This window comes from Musca autumnalis, unplaced genomic scaffold (genome assembly GCF_047663935.1).
Source record: "Musca autumnalis isolate F117 unplaced genomic scaffold, ASM4766393v1 scaffold_3, whole genome shotgun sequence".
Taxonomy (NCBI): domain Eukaryota; kingdom Metazoa; phylum Arthropoda; class Insecta; order Diptera; family Muscidae; genus Musca; species Musca autumnalis.
In genome coordinates, this window is record NW_027411866.1 from 164,083,019 (window position 1) to 164,103,133 (window position 20,115).

General features: G+C 38.4%; 1 protein-coding gene across 8 annotated transcripts in view; it reads right to left on the reverse strand.

Moving 5' to 3' along the window:
• The window catches only part of RhoU, a 417,760-nt gene that overhangs the window by 36,983 nt on the left and 360,662 nt on the right, over positions 1 to 20,115 (reverse strand). For 4 of the 8 annotated variants that reach the window (XR_012411609.1, XR_012411608.1, XM_073975220.1 and 1 more), the window contains 2 exons: positions 14,303 to 14,477; positions 5,666 to 5,815 (listed from right to left, as the gene is read on the reverse strand). Coding sequence is in view for 4 of the 8 variants with exons in the window: in XM_073975220.1 (XP_073831321.1) it covers positions 5,666 to 5,815; positions 14,303 to 14,477 (325 nt within the window). In the remaining 4 variants the exon portion in view is untranslated. Of the gene's footprint in view, positions 1 to 5,665; positions 5,816 to 14,302; positions 14,481 to 20,115 lie in introns of all 8 variants that reach the window. The other 4 variants (XR_012411607.1, XR_012411606.1, XM_073975218.1 and 1 more) reach the window with 1 other exon arrangement.

Here is a 20,115-nt window from a genome sequence, read left to right on the forward strand (position 1 = left end):
TTCGGTTCATACTTTGCACATCGCGCAATTTCTACCAGACATATATGAGGGCTCATTCGGTCCACATCCACATGGGCTATATCGGTCCACGTGATATAGCCCCCATATAACGATACCTCCCGATTTTCGGTATTTTGATTATGGTTGCTTCAATATTCCTTCGAACTGGCTACAATTTGGTATTTAGTCTTCGTTTGAGGTATAAAACATTCCTCCAGACATTTGTCGGTATAGGTCCACGCCTCCATATAGCCCCCATAGAACGGTACCTCCCGATTTTCGGTATTTTGAAGGTTGTGGCGCCAATAACCCATCGAAATGGCTGAAATTTGGTATTTAGTCATCGTTGGGGGTATAAAACTGTCCCCCAAGAAAGTTGTTGGTACAGCTCCATCCCTTTACATAGCCCCCATAGAAGGGTACCTCCCGATTTTCGGCATTTTGAATGTTGTGGCCACAATACTCCACCAATTGACTGTAATTTGGTATTTAGTCTTCGTTTGGGGTATAAAACTTTTCTCCAGAAATTTGTCGTTATAGGTCCACGCCTCCATATAGCCCCCATACAACGGTACCTCCCTATTTTCGGTATTTTGAATGTTGTGGCCACAATAATCCACCAAAATGACTAAAATTTGGAATTTAGTCTTCGTTTAGGGTGTTAAACTTTCTGTATGAAATTTGTTGGTATATGTCCACGCCTTTATATAGCCCCCATAGAACTTACCTCCCGATTTTCGGTGTTTTTAGAAGGTTGTGGCCTCAATATTCCCCAGAAATGGCTAATATTCGGTATTTAGTCTTCGTTGGGGGTATAAAACTTTCTCCCAGAAATTTGTCGGTACATAGCACGAGATATGAGTCTTGACTTTTTTTCTTTTTTCACCATTATTTTTAAAACCTATGCAATATGGGACTCGTTTTAAAGCTCACGAATAGTACTTTCCAATGCCGCTAATAATTAATAATGGTAATTAGATTTTCTAATAATAATTTATTAAGTTATTATTGGGCTACACGATCAAAACTCTCTTTTAAATTGAAAGTGTTCGTAAGTAGCTGGCCTTCGGCCGGGGATTTAAGACTTTCTCCTATGGACAGGGACAAAAGTGGGCTACGCGATCAAAACTCTTTTATAAATTGAAAGTGATCTTAAGTAGCAGGCCTTCTGCCAGGGATTTAAGACTTTCTCCTATGGTGAGTGTCAAAAGTGGGCTACGGGATCAAAACTCTCTTTTAAATTGAAAGTGTTCTTAAGTAGCCGGCCTTCGGCTATCTCGGGATGGACTCAGGATGGACTTCCCCCCGGAAAATTATATATCGTTGTATTCAGGATGCCAGGGGCTATCTACTGTAAAAAATTCAGCCCGATCCGAGAGGTGCCCATAAACAACCTAAAGGTGTGAAAGTACGAAATTCCCGAAGGTCAAGACCCATATCTCGGGAAGTATGGACTTCCCCCCGGAAAATTATTTATCGTTGTATTCAGGATGCCAAGGGCTATCTACTGTAAAAATGTCAGCCCGATCCGAGAGGTGCCCCTAAACGACATTTAAGCCACTGTAGCTCCGGATTTTCGGTATTTCCACCGAAATGACTGAAATTTAATATTTAGTCTTTATTTGGGATATAAAACTTTACGTATGAAGTTTGTTGGTACAGGTCCTTCCGATTTTCGGTATTTTGAGGGTTGTGGCCACAATAACCCACAGAAATGGTTTAAATTTTGTATATAGTCTGCGTTGGTAGTATAAAACTTTCCTCCATTTTGTGTCTTAGTGCAGTTTAGGGTCTGTTCGAAGATCCTTTGGAAATGTGTACCGATGCTGTTCGTTGTTTTCCTGTTGACAGCGATATTATGTTTTCGATGGACAAGTCCTTGCTTCCTGGCATAATAATTGTTCCACAAACATCCAAGGGGGGACAAGGGAGACTTCTCTCATATCAATGAGTGCACCCCGATTCATATTAGCTCAATGGTATACTGGCATACTATGACCCACTAAAATGACTGTGACTCCCAAAATAAGATCTACTGCCATAATGGACTCCGCAACATTTTTGAACTTTAATCCTAATCCACATTTTTGTCGTCAAATTCAAATGTCTCAAAGGGGCCATAAAATTCTGTAAAGACCCTTAATACATTCGATTTGTCAGTAGAAGAAAGTTTCATTTCACATCAGCTGAGGGTATACCTCTCTTGGCAAAGACTGATACTTTCTTACTTGTTTTATATTTTGTATGGGATGAAAGGTCAATTTTCACGAAAATGCTCTAAAGGCCAATCGATGAAAAAACCAGTTCATTATTGTGGCTAAAAAACGATGTCTACAAAAATGTATAATGATCGGTTAACTATAACCATTGCCCCCTGACCGATCTTTTTTTCCATAATACCTTGTTTAGGGGCCAAAGGGGAATGTTCAGGAAATCGCTCTACAGGCCACAATTATTTTCCAATCGATGAAAAAGCCTTATCAGTTCGAATCTTACAAAAAATTGTGAAAATCGGGACAGATTTTGATTTTTGGATCAAATGGAAAAATTTAGACGTTTCAAAAAAAAAAAAAAAAAAAAAAACAATTTTGCATTTTTTGGACCGCCCTAATGTACATACATACATATCGTCTGCTCCGTCGGAAAAGGTCGTAAGTCCCTTTCAATAAATTTTTCAGGAGGAAGAAAAAACATTACGGGGCTTTCTGTATTTAAGATTTTATTATGGTGGTAAAGGCAGTATTTTTCGTTTATTTATTCCGCTTCAATACCTGTACTTTGTTTGATAAAATTCCGTCGCGTTTGGGAGATAATTGGATGTCTTTGGACTTACGACCTTTTCCTTGTACAGTTTTGTATTTTTGTAGGGACTTACGACCTTTTCCTACAATTTACGGACGTTTTTAAAATAAAATATTTATACTTTACGAAACAATGTGGAAAGGGTATTATAAGCTTGTTTTGTCTAATATTCGTGTAACATCGCGAAGTATTCGTCGTAGACCCCCTCCCCTTGCCATTTTTTCATATCTTGACGAGATAAAGCGATCTAGCTATGTGTGTCCGTCCACCCATTAACAATTGTAATAAAACACCAGGCCTCAATTTTGGACCGATCGTCACGAAATTTTGTGGAGAGGTCGGGTTTCGACCAGAAGTGACCCCATTAGATGTTGGTTATGATCGAAAGGTGTGAAATGGACCAAACCCAAAATTTTTACCCGACTTTGTAGCTGTCCTGTAGATCGCAGTAACATTCCGATCGAAGCGAAATTTTAAGAATGATTTGAGTTTAAGACAAAGAATAAGCTTGCAATTTAACATGGTGATGAGATAATTATTAGAGGGTTTAATGGCCCAAAACTTTTGTGTGAAATCTTATATATAAAAGACAATGTGTGCATAGACTCAAAAACGGCTGAACCTGTTTTTTTTTTTTTTGAAAATTTCAGAGAATATACAAGGAACAACCGAGGTGAAAATAGGCTTTATATTTTTTGAATTTCGGAGGGGGCGGGGGCAGGTCCTATTTTTTAAAAAAACGCTTTTTTGCAAAAGTTATGAAAGTATCGGTCAGAAAATTAATTTGCGAGGCAACAGTTGTTGAATCTCCGACCCTAAGTACTTATTGCATGTAATTTTCAGATTATCTACAGGGATGTCCCTTGGTGGAAGTAGACTATATATTTTGTTGAATTTCGGAGGAGCGGGTTACACCTGTGCCCTATTTTTTAAATGCGCTATATATATAAATAACTTACGAACGATTCCTTTTCCCCAATCCTGGGTACATATTTTAGCAATAAGACCCGACCAGAGTAAAATTCTAAGTCGGTATAACCATGACCGTCTGTCAGTCTATTGAAATTAAGATACAGCTCGCAATTTTTAAGATACATCTTCGTGATTTGGTATAGAAGTTTCTATTTCTTTTAGCATGTTTGGTATTGACGCCTTCATATAGCCCCCATAGAACGGTACCTCCCGATTTCAGGTATTTTGAAGGTGTGGCCTCAATATTCCTCCGAAATGGCTTAAATTTGGTATTTATTCTTCGTTTCGGGTATAAAACTTTCTCCCATAAATTTGTCTATATAAATCCACGCCTTCATATAGCCCCATAGAACGGTGCCTCCCGAATTTCGGTATTTAGGTTAGCCACATTGTTTTACCGAAATTGCTGAAATTTGGTATTTAGTCTACTTCATAAGTGAAAGGAAACTAATTGAAGTAAAATTCATGGTGGAGGGTATAACAAGTTCGGCCTGGCCGAATTTAACGACGTTCTTACTTGTTATTGGTATTCACTTGTATATCCCAACTAATTTGCGATGCAAAAAAATTTAATAGACATAAGAAAAGGTAACATAAACTGTTTCAAGGGCCAGCAACGTGGACCGGTTCGGCTAATATTTAATATAAAACATGGCACGTTGTACTTACGACCCTGTATTTTTTCCATTTCCTTCAATTTAATTTCATGATTAATTCCGTTAATATACGTGCTTTCTTAGCTACATTGTAATCCCAAATAGTGTCCTTTTTTGTCCCAAGTATTTCTGCCCCAACACACTGCATCTTTTGTTTTTGTCTGCAAAACATGTAGAATCTTCATCATCATCAGAGATTTCAGAATCACCGTGAAAACCATAGGAAACTAGTCCCATGACGCCATCGTCTAATTCCATTCCAAATTCATACTGCTCTTTGTTAGCAAAAATCATGATGTCTTCTTAGTTTAATAACATTTCAATCAATTATTATTTTAGAATCATTTAATAATATAAACATTGCACTTACCCGTCCGTTAGAAGGTAGTACTTTATTGAATTCAGAATACAAACTAATATCGTTATGTGAATTAATGTCCCTAGAGAAACCACCAATTACCAGTTGATAAAGTAAAGTAAGATATACGACAGTAAAAATTTTGATTTTTTTACAAATTTTTCAATATATGAGGTATTAGAATACACACAGCATCCCAATTTGTATCAATGAAAAGGCCAGAAGTCCATTTTTCATAATCAGTTCGCTTATAGGGGAAAATAGATTTCAAATGTAAATTTTCGTTGCAATATAGCAATTATCACATTTTTGTTCAAAAGTTTGGTCCACAGGCTCCGCCAAATATCTTCCGATTATCATCCAAAGGTGTAGGCTAGTCCTTTACATTGTACCCCAACCATGAATGACTTGAAACATTATATCTGAACTACATTATGTGTAGTATTATTTTAAAGTATACATTTTCCTGTGGACTTACGACCTTTTCGTACTCAAATTTGTACGTTTTGTGGACTTACGACCTTTTCCGACAAGGGCAAAACATATAGGAAAACGCGACATACTACCATTTTCTTTGTATCATACGACGTGTTTTGACTTGTACTATCATCCTGTAACAAAAACGCGATTTCCAAAAAAAGTGGACTTACGACCTTTTCCGACGGAGCAGACGATATATACAAGTAAAGCCATACCAATTAGGTCATAAAGAAAGATTGCAAGACAAATGAATGTTATACATAAATTATGATTTAATTTTTCTGTTGAACCGTCCCTTATTTTTTGGTACTGTTGCTTATTTTGTTTCCTTTTTCATCTTCTCCTTTTCGGTTCATAGATAAAAAATAGAAAACGAAACATACTTTTTTTCACTTACCGTTATAAATATCTGATGCTGTAGGCACATGTTCTGTATTGAAACGATTCTCAAGATATGAAAGTATTAAATTGGTTTTCCCCACGGCACAATCACCAACAACCACACATTTAACACAGGGCTTTTCCTGAGATTCCAAGGATTTAGTTTCTGTAAAGAGAGTCATTGAAAGGATGAGAAAAGAGAGGGTAAAATGAAATGCCATTGTATTGAAATATATTAGATACAGTTTTGGTAATAAAGATAACATTTTGTATAGATTGGGTAACTTGGAATATGTACGTGGGCCATTCCATGAATAATAAGAGTGCCATAAGAATTGAATAAGTTGTTTGTGATAATCTTAACATATTTCACAAAGGTTAATTAACCAACTGACAGAGATAATATATTTAGTGTAATTAAAAGCTATATAATTACAATTATAGGCTTAAGCTGTAATGTAATGCATATATTTAGTTAGCTCCAGAAACCATCTAAAGCAATAAAGCAGTCATTTAGACGTGACAAACGAAGGTGACATACATTTACAAACAACTTGCTTTGCCATTCCGTTCGCAATACTCCTAAATAGTCCCAATTATATGGGACTTCCATGTTATCGCTGAGTCCGAATAAGGTCTCTAATTGCCCCATTTATAGAAGAATACTCAGGAAATGTAAACCTACAATACGCTGAAGCAGAGATGGAAAATTCAGTACAATAGTACTTTTTTCAGTACCATTTCACTGTAAAAAGTACCCCCGCGACCATTTCAGTACCATTACACATACTCTAGTCCACGAATATTTCCATACGATGCACGATTTTGCAACATCCTTCAGATTTAATACGAGGTTTTGTTGTTGTTTTTAACTAAATGCAATTGTTTTTTCTTAAAAAAATTAATAAAAAAGTACCTTATCAATGAAAAAGGTACCAATTTAGTACTCTTTGAAATTTTTAATTTTCCATCCCTGCGCTGAAGGATTTTTGTCGTAGTTAAATAATTTGCTGGGAATCGAACCCAGGCATTGAGTGTGCAAGACATGTATACTAGCCAGTGTAACTTTTGAGAGAGAGGTACCCGATGGAGTGGACTAATATAGCCATATTCGAAGTTGATCTAAGGTTGATAATAATATTACAACGCAAAAAAATGGTGTCTACATAAGCCGAATTACTCATTACAAGATAATGTAAACACACTACTTTCGGAATTAGCAAAATATTAAAAAATAATGTGTTATTTATTAATTTAACAGAAAAAAATGCTTTTTTTTACTTATTACTAAGTAATGAGTATGGTCAAAATAGACATGCGGAAGGGGAAATTGCTGAAGTTCTTACACATTTTGGGGGAGAGTTTGTAACGTGACAATACTATCACGTACATACATAGTACAACAACACAGTACCGGCTACCACCAGCCAGTACGCTGCAGACATACTGAACAGCCATTCAATGGGCAGCAGTCATTACATTCCATCCGTTTACATGTTGTGTTTTAAGATGTAACCCAAAGGATAATTCAATTCCAGTGTAGTTTCGCTGTTACAATTTTAACGCACACTGTGAATAATTCTCATTTACTCTGTACTCCGGGCCACTAAAGTATTTCAGGTTTACTTGAGAATGGCGAGCTTACTACTGCAGGGAGTTTGCTACACGGGCTGGAACAAAAGGTTGCTCTAAGTCCGCCAACTTACGCCTCGGTGCCTAGTGTTGGGAATACTTTTCAGAGCTACCCTTTAAGTTGTGGTGGCTGATACATACACAGAGCCTTCGGGTCAGCTGTTCCACTGGGCCTTCGGGTCAGCAGTTCCACAGGGCCTTCGGGTCAGCTGTTCCACTGGGCCTTCGCGTCAGCAGTTCCACAGGACCTTCGGGTCAGCTGTTCCACTGGGCCTTCGGGTCAGCAGTTCCACAGGACCTTCGGGTCAGCTGTTCCACTGGGCCTTCGGGTCAGGAGTTCCACAGGACCTTCGGGTCAGCTGTTCCACTGGGCCTTCGGGTCAGCAGTTCCACAGGACCTTCGGGTCAGCTGTTCCACTGGGCCTTCGGGTCAGCAGTTCCACAGGACCTTCGGGTCAGCTGTTCCACAGGGCCTTCGGGTCAGCTGTTCCACAGGGCATTCGTGCCAGCTGTTCCACCGGGCATTCGTGCCAGCTGTTCCACAGGGCCTTCGGGTCAGCTGTTTCGTACTCAGTAGCGCATGGTAGATACTAGATCGTAGCCTAGACTAACTCCCGAACATCAACAGCAGAGCGCCGAAGCCGACATTCATCGTACTCCCGAACATCAACATCCGACTGCCGAGCCCATCGTGTTGCCGAACATCACCAACCGAACACCGAACCCGTTGAATTCCCGAACACCAGCAGCCGACTGCCGAACACACCGCTATCCCAAACATCAACAGACGAGCTCCGAAGCCGACACCCATCGTATTCCCGAAAATCAACAGCCGAGCTCCGAAGCCGACATCCATCGTATTCACGAACGTCATCAGCCGAGCTCCGAAGCCGACACCCATCGTATTCCCGAACATCAACAGCCGAAACGCCGAACCGATCGTGTTCCCGAACATCAACAGCCGAACGCCGAACCGATCGTGTTCCCGAACATCAACAGCCGAACCCACTGCGTTCCCGATCATCTGTAGCCGAACACCGAATTCATCGTCTTCCAGATCATCTGTAGCCGAACACCGAATACATCGTCTTCCCGATCATCTACAGCCGAACACCGAATACATCGTCCTCCCTATCATCTGTTGCCGAACACCGAATTCATCGTCTTCCCGATCATCTACAGCCGAACACCGAATACATCGTCATCTCGATCATCTGTAGCCGAACACCGAATTCATCGTCTTCCCGATCATCTGTAGCCGAACACCGAATTCATCGTCTTCCCGATCATCTACAGCCGAACACCGAATACATCACAAACAACGCCGTTTCCCTCGTAGAAGAAGCCGGTAACTCAACACGAGCTCCTCAGCTGCTATATCCCAGCGAGTCTGCATAATCCAACGCCAACTATTAATCTAAATATATACCCATTGAATTCATTCTTATCGTATTTGAACACCAGTAGATTGTAAACTAGTATTTATTCAATAAATCCCGATTTAGCCCCCAGGAAAGGGAGAGTACTAGTCTTCTCATTTCGTAAGGTTTAGTGGGTCCTTATGGAGACCCAGGACGCGACTGAGCTTACCCCAGCCGACGACAAAACCACGTTACAAGCTATGGTTTATCATTAAAAGCAATGTCCTAAAAGTCTCCGTCGATCCCGTGTGTGCAAAAAAAATATTCTGAGTTAAAGTCAGTGTTGCCAAATTTAACGATTTTTAATCATTTTGACGATTTGTTTGGACGAAAATTGAAAAATGACGATTTGATTTTCACGTAAACCAAAATTTCATAAAATAAACTATTATAATTATATTTTGTCCATTATTCACGAATGACGTTAGCAAAAACAATATTGCAACGTCGATTTGATGAGTTTTTTTCAAGTTTTTAGCAATTTCCAGTCAGATTGACTATATTAAGGTACATACCTGGAACGCAGGTGTTTTTACGATTTTTGTCTCAAGCTGAAAACACATCCAACGTTTGAGTAAAGTTTTGTGTCATGGTAGAAGAATAAAGAAAAAGTGAAACTTGGCAGCACTTTGTCTTTTATTCTTTTACCAGAAATGACACAATACTTTACTCAAACGTTGGATGTGTTTTCAGCTTCACTTTCGAATTATATCAGTTGAAAATATTCGTTTAGGTTTTTTAATGGATGAAAATCTTGGGAATGGAAATCGTATCTATATCGTTGTGAAAATAATTATGAGTCCAGCTTTCTTAACTTCATACTAATACAGTTTGCCAGTTTTTATCAATTTCCCACTGTGCAGCGGTCATTCAATCTTTACGAAGGTCACTCGAAAACCTTCTGGCATAGGCAACTTGCAGTGTCGCCAGGTGTCATATGACATTTTTTTTTGGAAAGTTTAACAGTCTTTAGCATAAGCGTACTCAGGTCAGTTTGACATATGACCATGTATTGGGTTGTTTACAGTGACTTGAAAAAATCACTTTGCAATAAAAAAATAGAACTTATTTGTGAACATTTTCTTCCTATAATTTGTTACAACTTTCGACGTAGATAATCACGGCAAGAGTGCATCGATCGAACTAAATCTTTGTACATATGTCGATAAAGGACCATCTTATAGGACTTTGAAAAACTGGTTCAGTGAATTCAATCGTGGCGGACACGCGCTAATAAAACGAAAGTCGTGAGGGTCGTCGAAAAACGGCCGTTGTGCCAGAAAAAAAATTAGGCCGTGCGTGAACGGATAATCCAAGATTGCCATGTTAAAAACCGTGAGATAGAGGCATCTCAACGAAAGTTGTTCATGGAAGAAGACATTCGAAGAAAATGGCCGCCAGTTTCTTCGGCAAAACTGACCGTTTGGCGACTATACGGCATGAGATATGTAGGACGGTTAATGTTGAGTGTTACACTACAATTTGTTTGACCGAAGTCTCCTGAGGAATTCGAAAAACGAACAAGAGAAGACGAATCGTTCTGCAAAGCAGTTCCTGTTTGACATTTGATCCAAAAACTTTATATATCAAATTTTATGGCGATCGGTTCACGTTAACCCGTCAGTTTGTCAGTTTTTATCAATTTCCCACTGTGCAGCGGTCATTCAATCTTTACGAAGGTCACTCGAAAACCTTCTGGCCTAGGCAACTTGCAGTGTCGCCAGGTGTCATTTGACATTTTTTTTGGAAAGTTTGACAGTCTTTAGCATAAGCGTACTCAGGTCAGTTTAACATATGACCATGTATTGGGTTGTTTACAGTGACTCGAAAAAATCACTTTACAAAAAAAAAATAGAACTTATTTGTGAACATTTTCTTCCTATAATTTGTTACAACTTTCGACGTAGATAATCACGGCAAGAGTGCATCGATCGAACTAAATCTTTGTACATATGTCGATAAAGGACCATCTTATAGGACTATGAAAAACTGGTTTAGTGAATTCAATCGTGGCGGACACGCGCTAATAAAACGAAAGTCGTGAGGGTCGTCCAAAAACGGCCGTTGTGCCAGAAAAAAATTAGGCCGTGCGTGAACGGATAATCCAAGATTGCCATGTTAAAAACCGTGAGATAGAGGCATCTCAACGAAAGTTGTTCATGGAAGAAGACATTCGAAGAAAATGGCCGCCAGTTTCTTCGGCAAAACTGACCGTTTGGCGACTATACGGCATGAGATATGTAGGACGGTTAATGTTGAGTGTTACACTACAATTTGTTTGACTGAAGTCTCCTGAGGAATTCGAAAAACGAATAAGAGAAGACAAATCGTTCTGCAAAACAGTTCCTGTTTGACTGAACAAAACGTGGAATTGATGGGTCATGCGCCGTACAGCCCTGACTGGGGATCCAATGACTTCATTTTATTGCAACACATCAAGAAAAAAGGCCTGGTCAACGACTTTCGTCGCCAGAAGATGATGTAAAAGCGTTCAAAAGCCATGTTTTGGAGGTGTCTTAATCAAGTCACTGAAAACAACCCAACGGATGTCCTGAGTACGCTTAGGCTGAAAACTGTCAAACTTTGGTGACATTACGTGTTGCCTAGGCCAGCATGTTTTCGAGTGACCCTTGTAATTGCCGCATTACTGCACACATCGAAATATTCATAGGCGACCCTATAAAGAACATACATATGTATATTCTTGATCAGGGTAAAATTCTAAGTCGATATAACTACCCAGCAAAATGTTCGATGCCAAAGATGCCATTCAATCATGGGTGCAAGTGATCTGGCATGTCATCTTTTTAGCATCTTCATCGATGAATTTTATATGAGCGTGGACCCCAAATGATGCTATTCATTTTTGGATCCAAAGCATGTCATTTACACCAATGCTTTGGCATGTCATTTTCACCAACCCTTTGCAATGATGTTTTCATTACGACGAGAGTTTTAACAACGTTGGTTGTGATTTCGAGTCTCCGACAACATCAAGCCTATTGTAAATAATTAATCCTATATATTTAGAAAAATGTGTATAAATAAATACACTAAATTCATCTCTATTGGATCGATGGAATGGGCTCAAATGCCTATGAAAAGATCGGATCTTTCACGAGTTCCTTTGCATGGGTTCAAATGCTGATGAAAAGATCGGATCTTTCACGACTTCCTTTGAATTGGTTCAATTGCTAATGAAAAGATCGGATCTTTCACGACTTCGTTTAAACCAATGCAAAAGATGCCATGAAATCACGTCATCGCATGGAGCCCCTTTCTTCAAATTTTGCTGGGTATGTCCGTCTGTTGAAATCAAGATACAGCTCACAATTTTTAAGATAGAACTTCGCAATTTGGTGTAGAAGTTTCTATTGCTCCTAGGATGTTTGGTATTGCTAATGAGCTATATCGGTCCACGTTTTGATATAGCCCCCCATTGAACGGTACCACCCGATTTTCGGTATTTTGAAGGTTTTAGCCTCATTATCACACCGAAATGGCTGAAATTTGGTACATAGTCTTCGTTGGGCGTATAAAACTTTCCCCCAGAAATTTGTTGGTATAGGTACATGCCTTTATATAGCCCCTTTGAACGGTACCTCCCGATGTTCGGTAATTTGTAGGTTGTGACCACAATAATCCACCGAAATGGCTGAAATATGGTACTTGGTGTTCATTTGAGTTATTAAACGTTCCATATGAAATTTGTCTGTATAGGTACACGTCATTATATAGCCCCCATAGAACTGTATCACCCGATTTTCGGTATTTTAAAAGTGTTAGCTTCATTAAATTTGGTACTTAGTCTTCGTGGGGGTATATTACTTTCCCCCAGAAATTTGTCGGTATAGGTCTACGCCTCATATAGCCCCCATAGAACGTACCTCCCGATTTTCCGTGTTTTGAGGGTTGTGGCCTCAATATTCCTGAAATTTGGTATTTAGGCTTCGTTCCCCCCAGAAACCTGCGGTAAAGGTCTACGGCTTAGTATAGCCCCCATTGTATGGTACCTCCCTGATTCCGGTATTTTGAATGTTGTGGTCTCCGAAATGGCTGAAATTACGTATTTGGTCTTCGAATGTATCGGTTTAAAAATTTACGAATTAATCTACAATCTAGTTACTTCTTTGGGGCATAAATATCCGACCGCGCCTGCTTTTTTAAATATGTTATATCTCCAATACTACTGAACCGATTTCCATGAAATTTGCTGGAAAAGCTCAAGGTTTGCCGTTTCAATGTATTATTTTTATGAATTTCGGAGGGGGAGGCAAACTTTCCCCACGCCTTTCTTTTAAACATCATATGTATAGGCCAAACTTATGAATTTATGGGTTTCAGCATAAATTTTGGGAGGCAGTGGGGTTAATGTACCCTAGGTACATATTTGAAGCCAAAATACCGAACCACGCCCACTTTTTTAAAGAAATTATGAGTACATCGGCTTGCAAATTAATTTTGGAGACAACGATGGTTGCGCCCCCGACCAAAAAAAATATTTGTTTACAAATGTCCTTAAATGGTGAGGCTCAACGGTCCACCAGCCATGAAAAACTAAAACATATAAGTCTCAATAAGCGGGAGAATGCGACTTAAGCATTTTTTTAAAACTTTTATAATTAGATCGCTTTAGGATAAAGACAGGGGACATGAACCATAATAAATGCTAAACAGCATCAATAGGCGAAAAATTACGAGAAAGGAAGGTTAGAAACAAAATCTGTTGATAAATTTAATTTCCTCCTCGGTTTTACACAGGACGGAAGAAGTGAGGTAGAAAATACCTATTTTTGAAGTCCACTAAAGTTGTCGTAAAAACTCATTACTACGGGCCAGCAACGCGGACCGGGGTCTGCTAGTTAGCAATATTTTTGATTGGTAGATGTAAGGTTTTGGAAAGTGTCGGTGCTTTTGTCTCGGAAAATATGAAATTCCATACTTTTAAATGGGAAATAACTGAAGAAGAAGCCGATCAAGTCCATCTTCTAGTTTCATCAACATTGAAAAATATTACGATGTGCAAAGTACTACTTCCGGATTTATATCGGGATATTTAATTATTAAATTAGATAAAATTATAAAAATGTATCTGCTGAAGATTTGTGTAATATCCCTAAGCTTTTCTTTACAAATGTCTCAATACTTCAGACGGCGTCCAACAATTTGATTACTGGGGCACATTATTCTTTAATTAATTAAAAAGCCACAAAAGAAAGAATTCTTCCCTTGCAGCAGCTAAACCGCCATCCACAAAAGTAATTTGCAGAAAGAGGAAGAAATAACTCCTCGGTATTTTTTCTAATTAGTTTTTAATTTATTGCAAACTTCAGTGTTGGCAAATTTCTAGAGAATAGGTGGCAAATTCAATGAGCAATAGAATTTATGGTTGCTGCAGCTACTTTTCGCCACAATTGAAACCCTTGTCATTTGGTTTTGGCTTGGGATTTCTTTGGCAACAGTTTTGGTTTTCATTCATTCAATTTTGGTCCAAAAAGTTGTCGTTGTTGCCCAAAGGTTGTTAAAAAATGGAAAATAAAACAAACCCCCATTGAGGAAAACGTTTTGAACGCGCGACCATGTTATTCATTGTTACTTACCTTTTGGAGATTTCTTGGTTTTTCGTTTTCTTAATAAAAACTTTGCAGCACCTTTTCGACAGCTATTGCTGCAGGCATCGGTGTTAATGCTTTCGCTAATGCCATCGTTGCTAGCCGTTGTAGTTGTACTGATGTCACGTGACGTTGAGCTTGTATCACTCGTTGAAATTTGTTGCTGCTGAAAGAAAATGAAGAAAAAAGCAAAGAAAACGAAGAATTAGAGAGGTGTAGAAATAGATTTATACATATAATAAGATATAAATCAAATAAGAATCACAAAGTTCGCAGAAAGCGAGGAATTGGAGTAGAAGAAGAAGATGTTAAGATGCCCTTTGAATATAAAAATTTTGCTTTTAACGATTGAGAAAAAGTACGTACTTAAAATAATTAGTTTCAATTTTAGTTGAATTTAGAAAGTAACAATTCGGTTAGTTCTGGTCGCGAATGAAGATACAATATTTATAAGCCAACTAATTCACCAATAACTTAGTTGGATTAATTGAAAGAAATGCACAAATGTCGAATGGCTGAAAAGTAGCTTTTGGCCAAAGTTTGTCTGTGTAGTGTTGCTAATATATTTCTATATTCCTTCAGATATTTTTTTTAATTATATTTTTGATATAAAACGTGCCAAGTCTTAAATATATTTCTTTTTCTTCCTCTGAAATGCATGAATAGAGACAAGTGCCACTTTCAAATATGCATGTTGTATGTATATAATCTTTGCATTCAATTTATTCAGTTCCATTTTTATGCAAGCCACTGCATTTGATATGTTTGACGTAGTTGCAAAACATTATTTTGACGAAGACGTTGTGTGTGTGGCATAATAGAAAAAAAGGACCTATTGAGATCACGTTGCAATTGTATACGCATCAAGGAATAAGTGAATCAACCTAGACAAACTCTGATGCAAGCAAATTGCAACAAATTATGTATGTATGCCAAATGCAAAGACACAATCTTATTTTATTATGAACAATGTATGACGCATACAATATTTGTATTAGCATATATTCTAAACACATATTATTGCAATTTATTCAATATTGTACGAGGAGTGGTTGCTCAGTATAAGGTGTGAAATAGTGTATGCATGTATAATACCAGGGCAAGGTCAAGTGTTGAAACGTGATATGGAATTAATTTATTATGCACTAGGTAGTGTATCAAACTAGAGTAAAGCAAACATAACGTGTGATACATATAAAAGGGCAATAGGCTAACACAATTAAAACATGTAAAGAGCAATCTACATACATATTCAACATATGACAAGAAAAAATAATACCAGGAGAAGGGGACCTAAATTTCACATGGAAAAAACAAACATATCCGTTTTTATTTATTCATTAAAAAAATATTTTCGTTGGTAACTGACCATAAATTATATCCAGTTCTAACACCGCCTACAAAATCCTTCTCCATCCTCTATATTGTATTACAACAAGTAATTAGAATCTATCATATTTGTTGGCAGCAGTGATGCCAGATTTGCCAATTTATCGGCATGACACAAGAAAAAAAGTGTTGTCATAGCGCGTTAGCTTTCAGAGCCAGCGTTTGTTATGAAAGCACAACTAAATGGGCAAATGTTGTTTTAAAAAATGTTGTTGTAAAAAAGCAAAAAATGCATTTGAAAGAAGAAAAGTTCGATGAAAGAGAAGCCGCTCCACAGTCGATATGTCTGAAGAGCCTCTGTCATTAAGCTCGATTCCAACGAGAAATTAATTAAAAATTAATATTAAAAATGATCTTCAACTTAATAAGGCAAAATATTCAAATAAAAAATAATAATAAAAAAATGGTGGACCGTCAAAGTCAAACATTTTTTTTTAAAAAAAAATGGGTAGTTTTTTGGCCAAAAACGTTCAAAATTTAAAAGAAATCGTTTGTTCCACAAACATCCCAGAAGCGGCAAGTGAGGTGGTGTATGTAATCAGTAGACAGCGGAATTTTATGCAACCCCTATTTTTGGTCCGATTCATGTCAAATTTTGAGACTGGGCATATTTTTGGCTTCTGATTACATTGCAATCGAAACATATGACATATGCAAAATTATGCAAAATGCATACATTTTTGCATATGCAAAATTTATGCATTTTACATATTTTCTTATGCAACAAATAGTTCAATAATAAGTACAAAAATGTTTGTGTGTACAATTTTTCTGTTTAAAATTCTCTTCAGACAAGCCAATAAAATAGAGAAATGTATAACCACAGCCACAACCATCAAAATACCGAAAATCGGGAGGTATCGCTCTATGGAGGCTATATGAAGGACTGAAACTAAACCGACAAATTTTCGGTGGAAAGTTTTTTACCCCCAAGGAAGACTTAATACCAAATTTCAGCCATTTCGGAGGGATATTGAGGCCACAACCTTCAAAATACCGAAAATCCGGAGGTACCGTTCTATGGGGGCTATATGAAGACGTGGACCTATACCGACAAATTTCAGGTGGAAAGTTTTATACCCACATCGAAGACAAAAGGCCAAATGTCAGTCATTTCGATGGGATATTGAGGCCACAACCTTCAAAATACCGAAAATCGGAAGGTACCATTATATGGTGGATATATGAAGACGTGGACCTATACCGATAAATTTCAGGTGGAAAATTTTACAACCCCAACGAAGACTTAATACCAAATTTCAGCCATTTCGGAGGGATATTGAGGGCACAACCTTCAAAATACCAGAAATGCGGAGGTACCGTTCTATGGGGCCTATATGAAGACGTGGACCTATGCGGACAGATTTCAGTTGTAAAGTTGCATACCCCTAACGAAGACCTTATACCAAATTTCAGCCATTTCGGAGGGATATTTAGACCACAAATCCTTGAATATATTTTTGCATATGGTTTTGCATATGCTCATTTTATGCAGATATGTACAAATATGTCAAAATATGCACGATATGCAGAATATGCAAAATATGCAAAAATTTCTGGGCCTAATTCGTTTTATTTTGTAATAAAACGAATTTCTGTCTAATCAGATTTTCTCTACGACCATCCTAACCATATATGCATTTGCATAGGATTCCGCTGTCTAGTAATCAGTAAGCCCACAAAACAAGTAAAAAAGTAGCAGTCGACTTTGCCGACAGAGATATACCCTCAGCTTATGTGAATTGAAACTTTCATCTGACAGATCGAATGTATTTAGGGTCTTTTCAGAATTTTGTGGACCTTTTTGGACATTTGAACTTGACGACAACAAGGAACAGCATCAGTAAAAATTTCCAAACAATCTTCGAACAGACAATCAGAGAACAGAAACTGCACTTAGACACAAATGTGAACTTTTGTGGGGTAGTTACCCTAAGGAGAGGACAGATATCGGTCATTTTAGAAGGTAAACTAAATTTGGACAAAATATTAGGAGATCCCTAGTTTGGACCAAATTGGTTGCCCCAGTTCAAGAGACGTCGTGCATACCATTTTAGTGATATTTGTGAAATATTGGGTGGAAGTACCGGAAGTTGTGGACCGGTATTGCCCATTTTCGAACGAAAACTATGTTTTGACAAAATATGACGAAGGCCAAATTTTGGACCAAATCGCTTGATCAGATCGTCATAGGGTTTTTTGCACTTTTCAGGCTATTTTCTCAGAAATGATGGACTTTACATGTTGTTACAACAAACATCAAAGCGATTCGTGAGCAGGTCCTGAACTGAACTTTTCCGAAATTTTGTGTGGGAGGTACCCGAAGGAGTGGACCGATAGAGTCCATATTGGAACCTCATCTATGTCTGGTAGAAATTCCACGATGGATAAAGTATGGACGAAATCGGTTACTACCTTTAAGAGTTATAGTTTGCAAAATTTTTCCGAACATTTTCGAACTTTTGTGGGGGAGGTACCTGAAGGACTGCACAATATCACGATACCCAAAATTTGGTTCGAATAGGTTGATCCGTTCGAGAGTTATCGCGCGCACCAGCCCGCGAGACAGACAGACAACTTAAAATTATAATTCTATGATCATGATCACAACGACTATCAGCTAGTTCAACACTATCTGAGAAATGACCTTTAACTAGATTAAAGAGCAAAAGTGTTCGCCACAGTAGAACATTTTAGAGAGTTGTTGTTGTAGGAGTGCAAATCTGTTCGTTCTTCAGTAATCTGGGTCTGGTTCCTCTGTGTCCATATTGAAAAATTCTGCAACATAGACTGTCAGCGCACATAAAAATTAGTAGGGCAGGAGGAAGGAGCAGTTAAACAGTTGCAGAGTACTGTACGGTCCTTATCATGAAGGGCATTGGTGGATATCGGGTCCAATGAATTGAGGCGACTACTTCGCGCGGATCTTAATTGAACTAAAACCATTTTTTTGTCTTGGTTGCTGGTCTTCTTCTGCTGTGATGGATGGAGGTGGCCTCCGAGTACGACATTCAGTACTGCATGAGCATATGCATCAGTACCAATGCTATCTAAACCTATCAGCTCGTTGATCTAGATGTTCTCGTTTGGACCTCTCATTAAGACCTTTGCTGACGTGTCTGGGTGTGGGGAAGCCTTTTCATAAGATTGATGCAAGGACGCTTTAGGCGATAACTCCCAAGCAGGTATTGGATCGACAGTACCTTCTTGTGCTACCGAAACAATACAATTTTAGACTTTAGACATTCATGAAAATGGTCCACTGATGTAATGAGGAGGCTCCCTGTTTCAGCCCTCGGGTTGGCATTGCAGTTGCATACCACTGTGGCGTCGTTGGCCTACACAGACCGTCATATTGCCTTATAAGTGGTCAGAGATTTCATTGTCAGCACCCCAAGTGCTGTAGGCCAATGACTAGGGTACCTACATCTACCATCTGATCTTTACGCAAGTTGATTTGTTTTGCGCAGACGACTTAAACATGCTACCGAACGTTACATCCTGGGATAGTAAGTGGTTAGAATCGGGACACCATTTACCAAAACCTCATTTCAGCCGTCCAAGTGGTAAACAATGGGGCAGCAGCTTTAGCGGCGGATACTTTCATATACCTTTGATAGTTCACCTCAGAGAACTTAATATTTCACTCAACTGGTCTTAAATTTCTTATTTCTGAAGTCCATACACTACTGGCGTACTGCAGGGAAATCGACCTGTACGATTTGCCTCTGCTGTATTCTTGTCTGGCTTCATTTGCAGGACCAGTACATTCCAGGCTTCAGGCACAATATGGGTAGCTAACGATAAATTGAGGATATATGTATGTCAAATACTTAAATTCGGGTTCATACACTTGCTTAAGCATTACCACTGATATTCCGTGTGGGCTTTGGAAAAGTTCGCGCTTCAGATGATATCGCTCATTGTAAATTGTGATGGTACCTCCTCGACTGAGAAAGCTCTTATACGGTGTAGCGCACTCCTCCTTGCCTTTTCACTCTTCGGGTGCTTTATAAATTTCCGGCTAAGATAACACGCTCACCTCTTAGGATCTGTCAGTGCCTTGCCGTTTTAGAGTTTTTTATTGTCCGAATTCGAACTTTATTTAAATTTTAAAGATATATTAAGATGTGTTGGACCTAGGGATAGGTAATGGAAAGCAATAATCGATTTTTCGATTTTGGTCTAAAACTAAAAATGCGATTTTTCGGTCTTGCGATTATTTCGACTTTTTCATAACCGCAGAAAATCGATTATAATCTACTATTCGTCGTTTTTCGAGTTTTCTTTAGAAACTGTAAAAACGCCAAAAGTGTAAAACCGCCAAGTCCACAATCTATGGGCAAACTCGAAAATCGATCTCAAGATAATCGATTATGCGATTTTCTCTCCAGACAAAAGTCGACTACCAT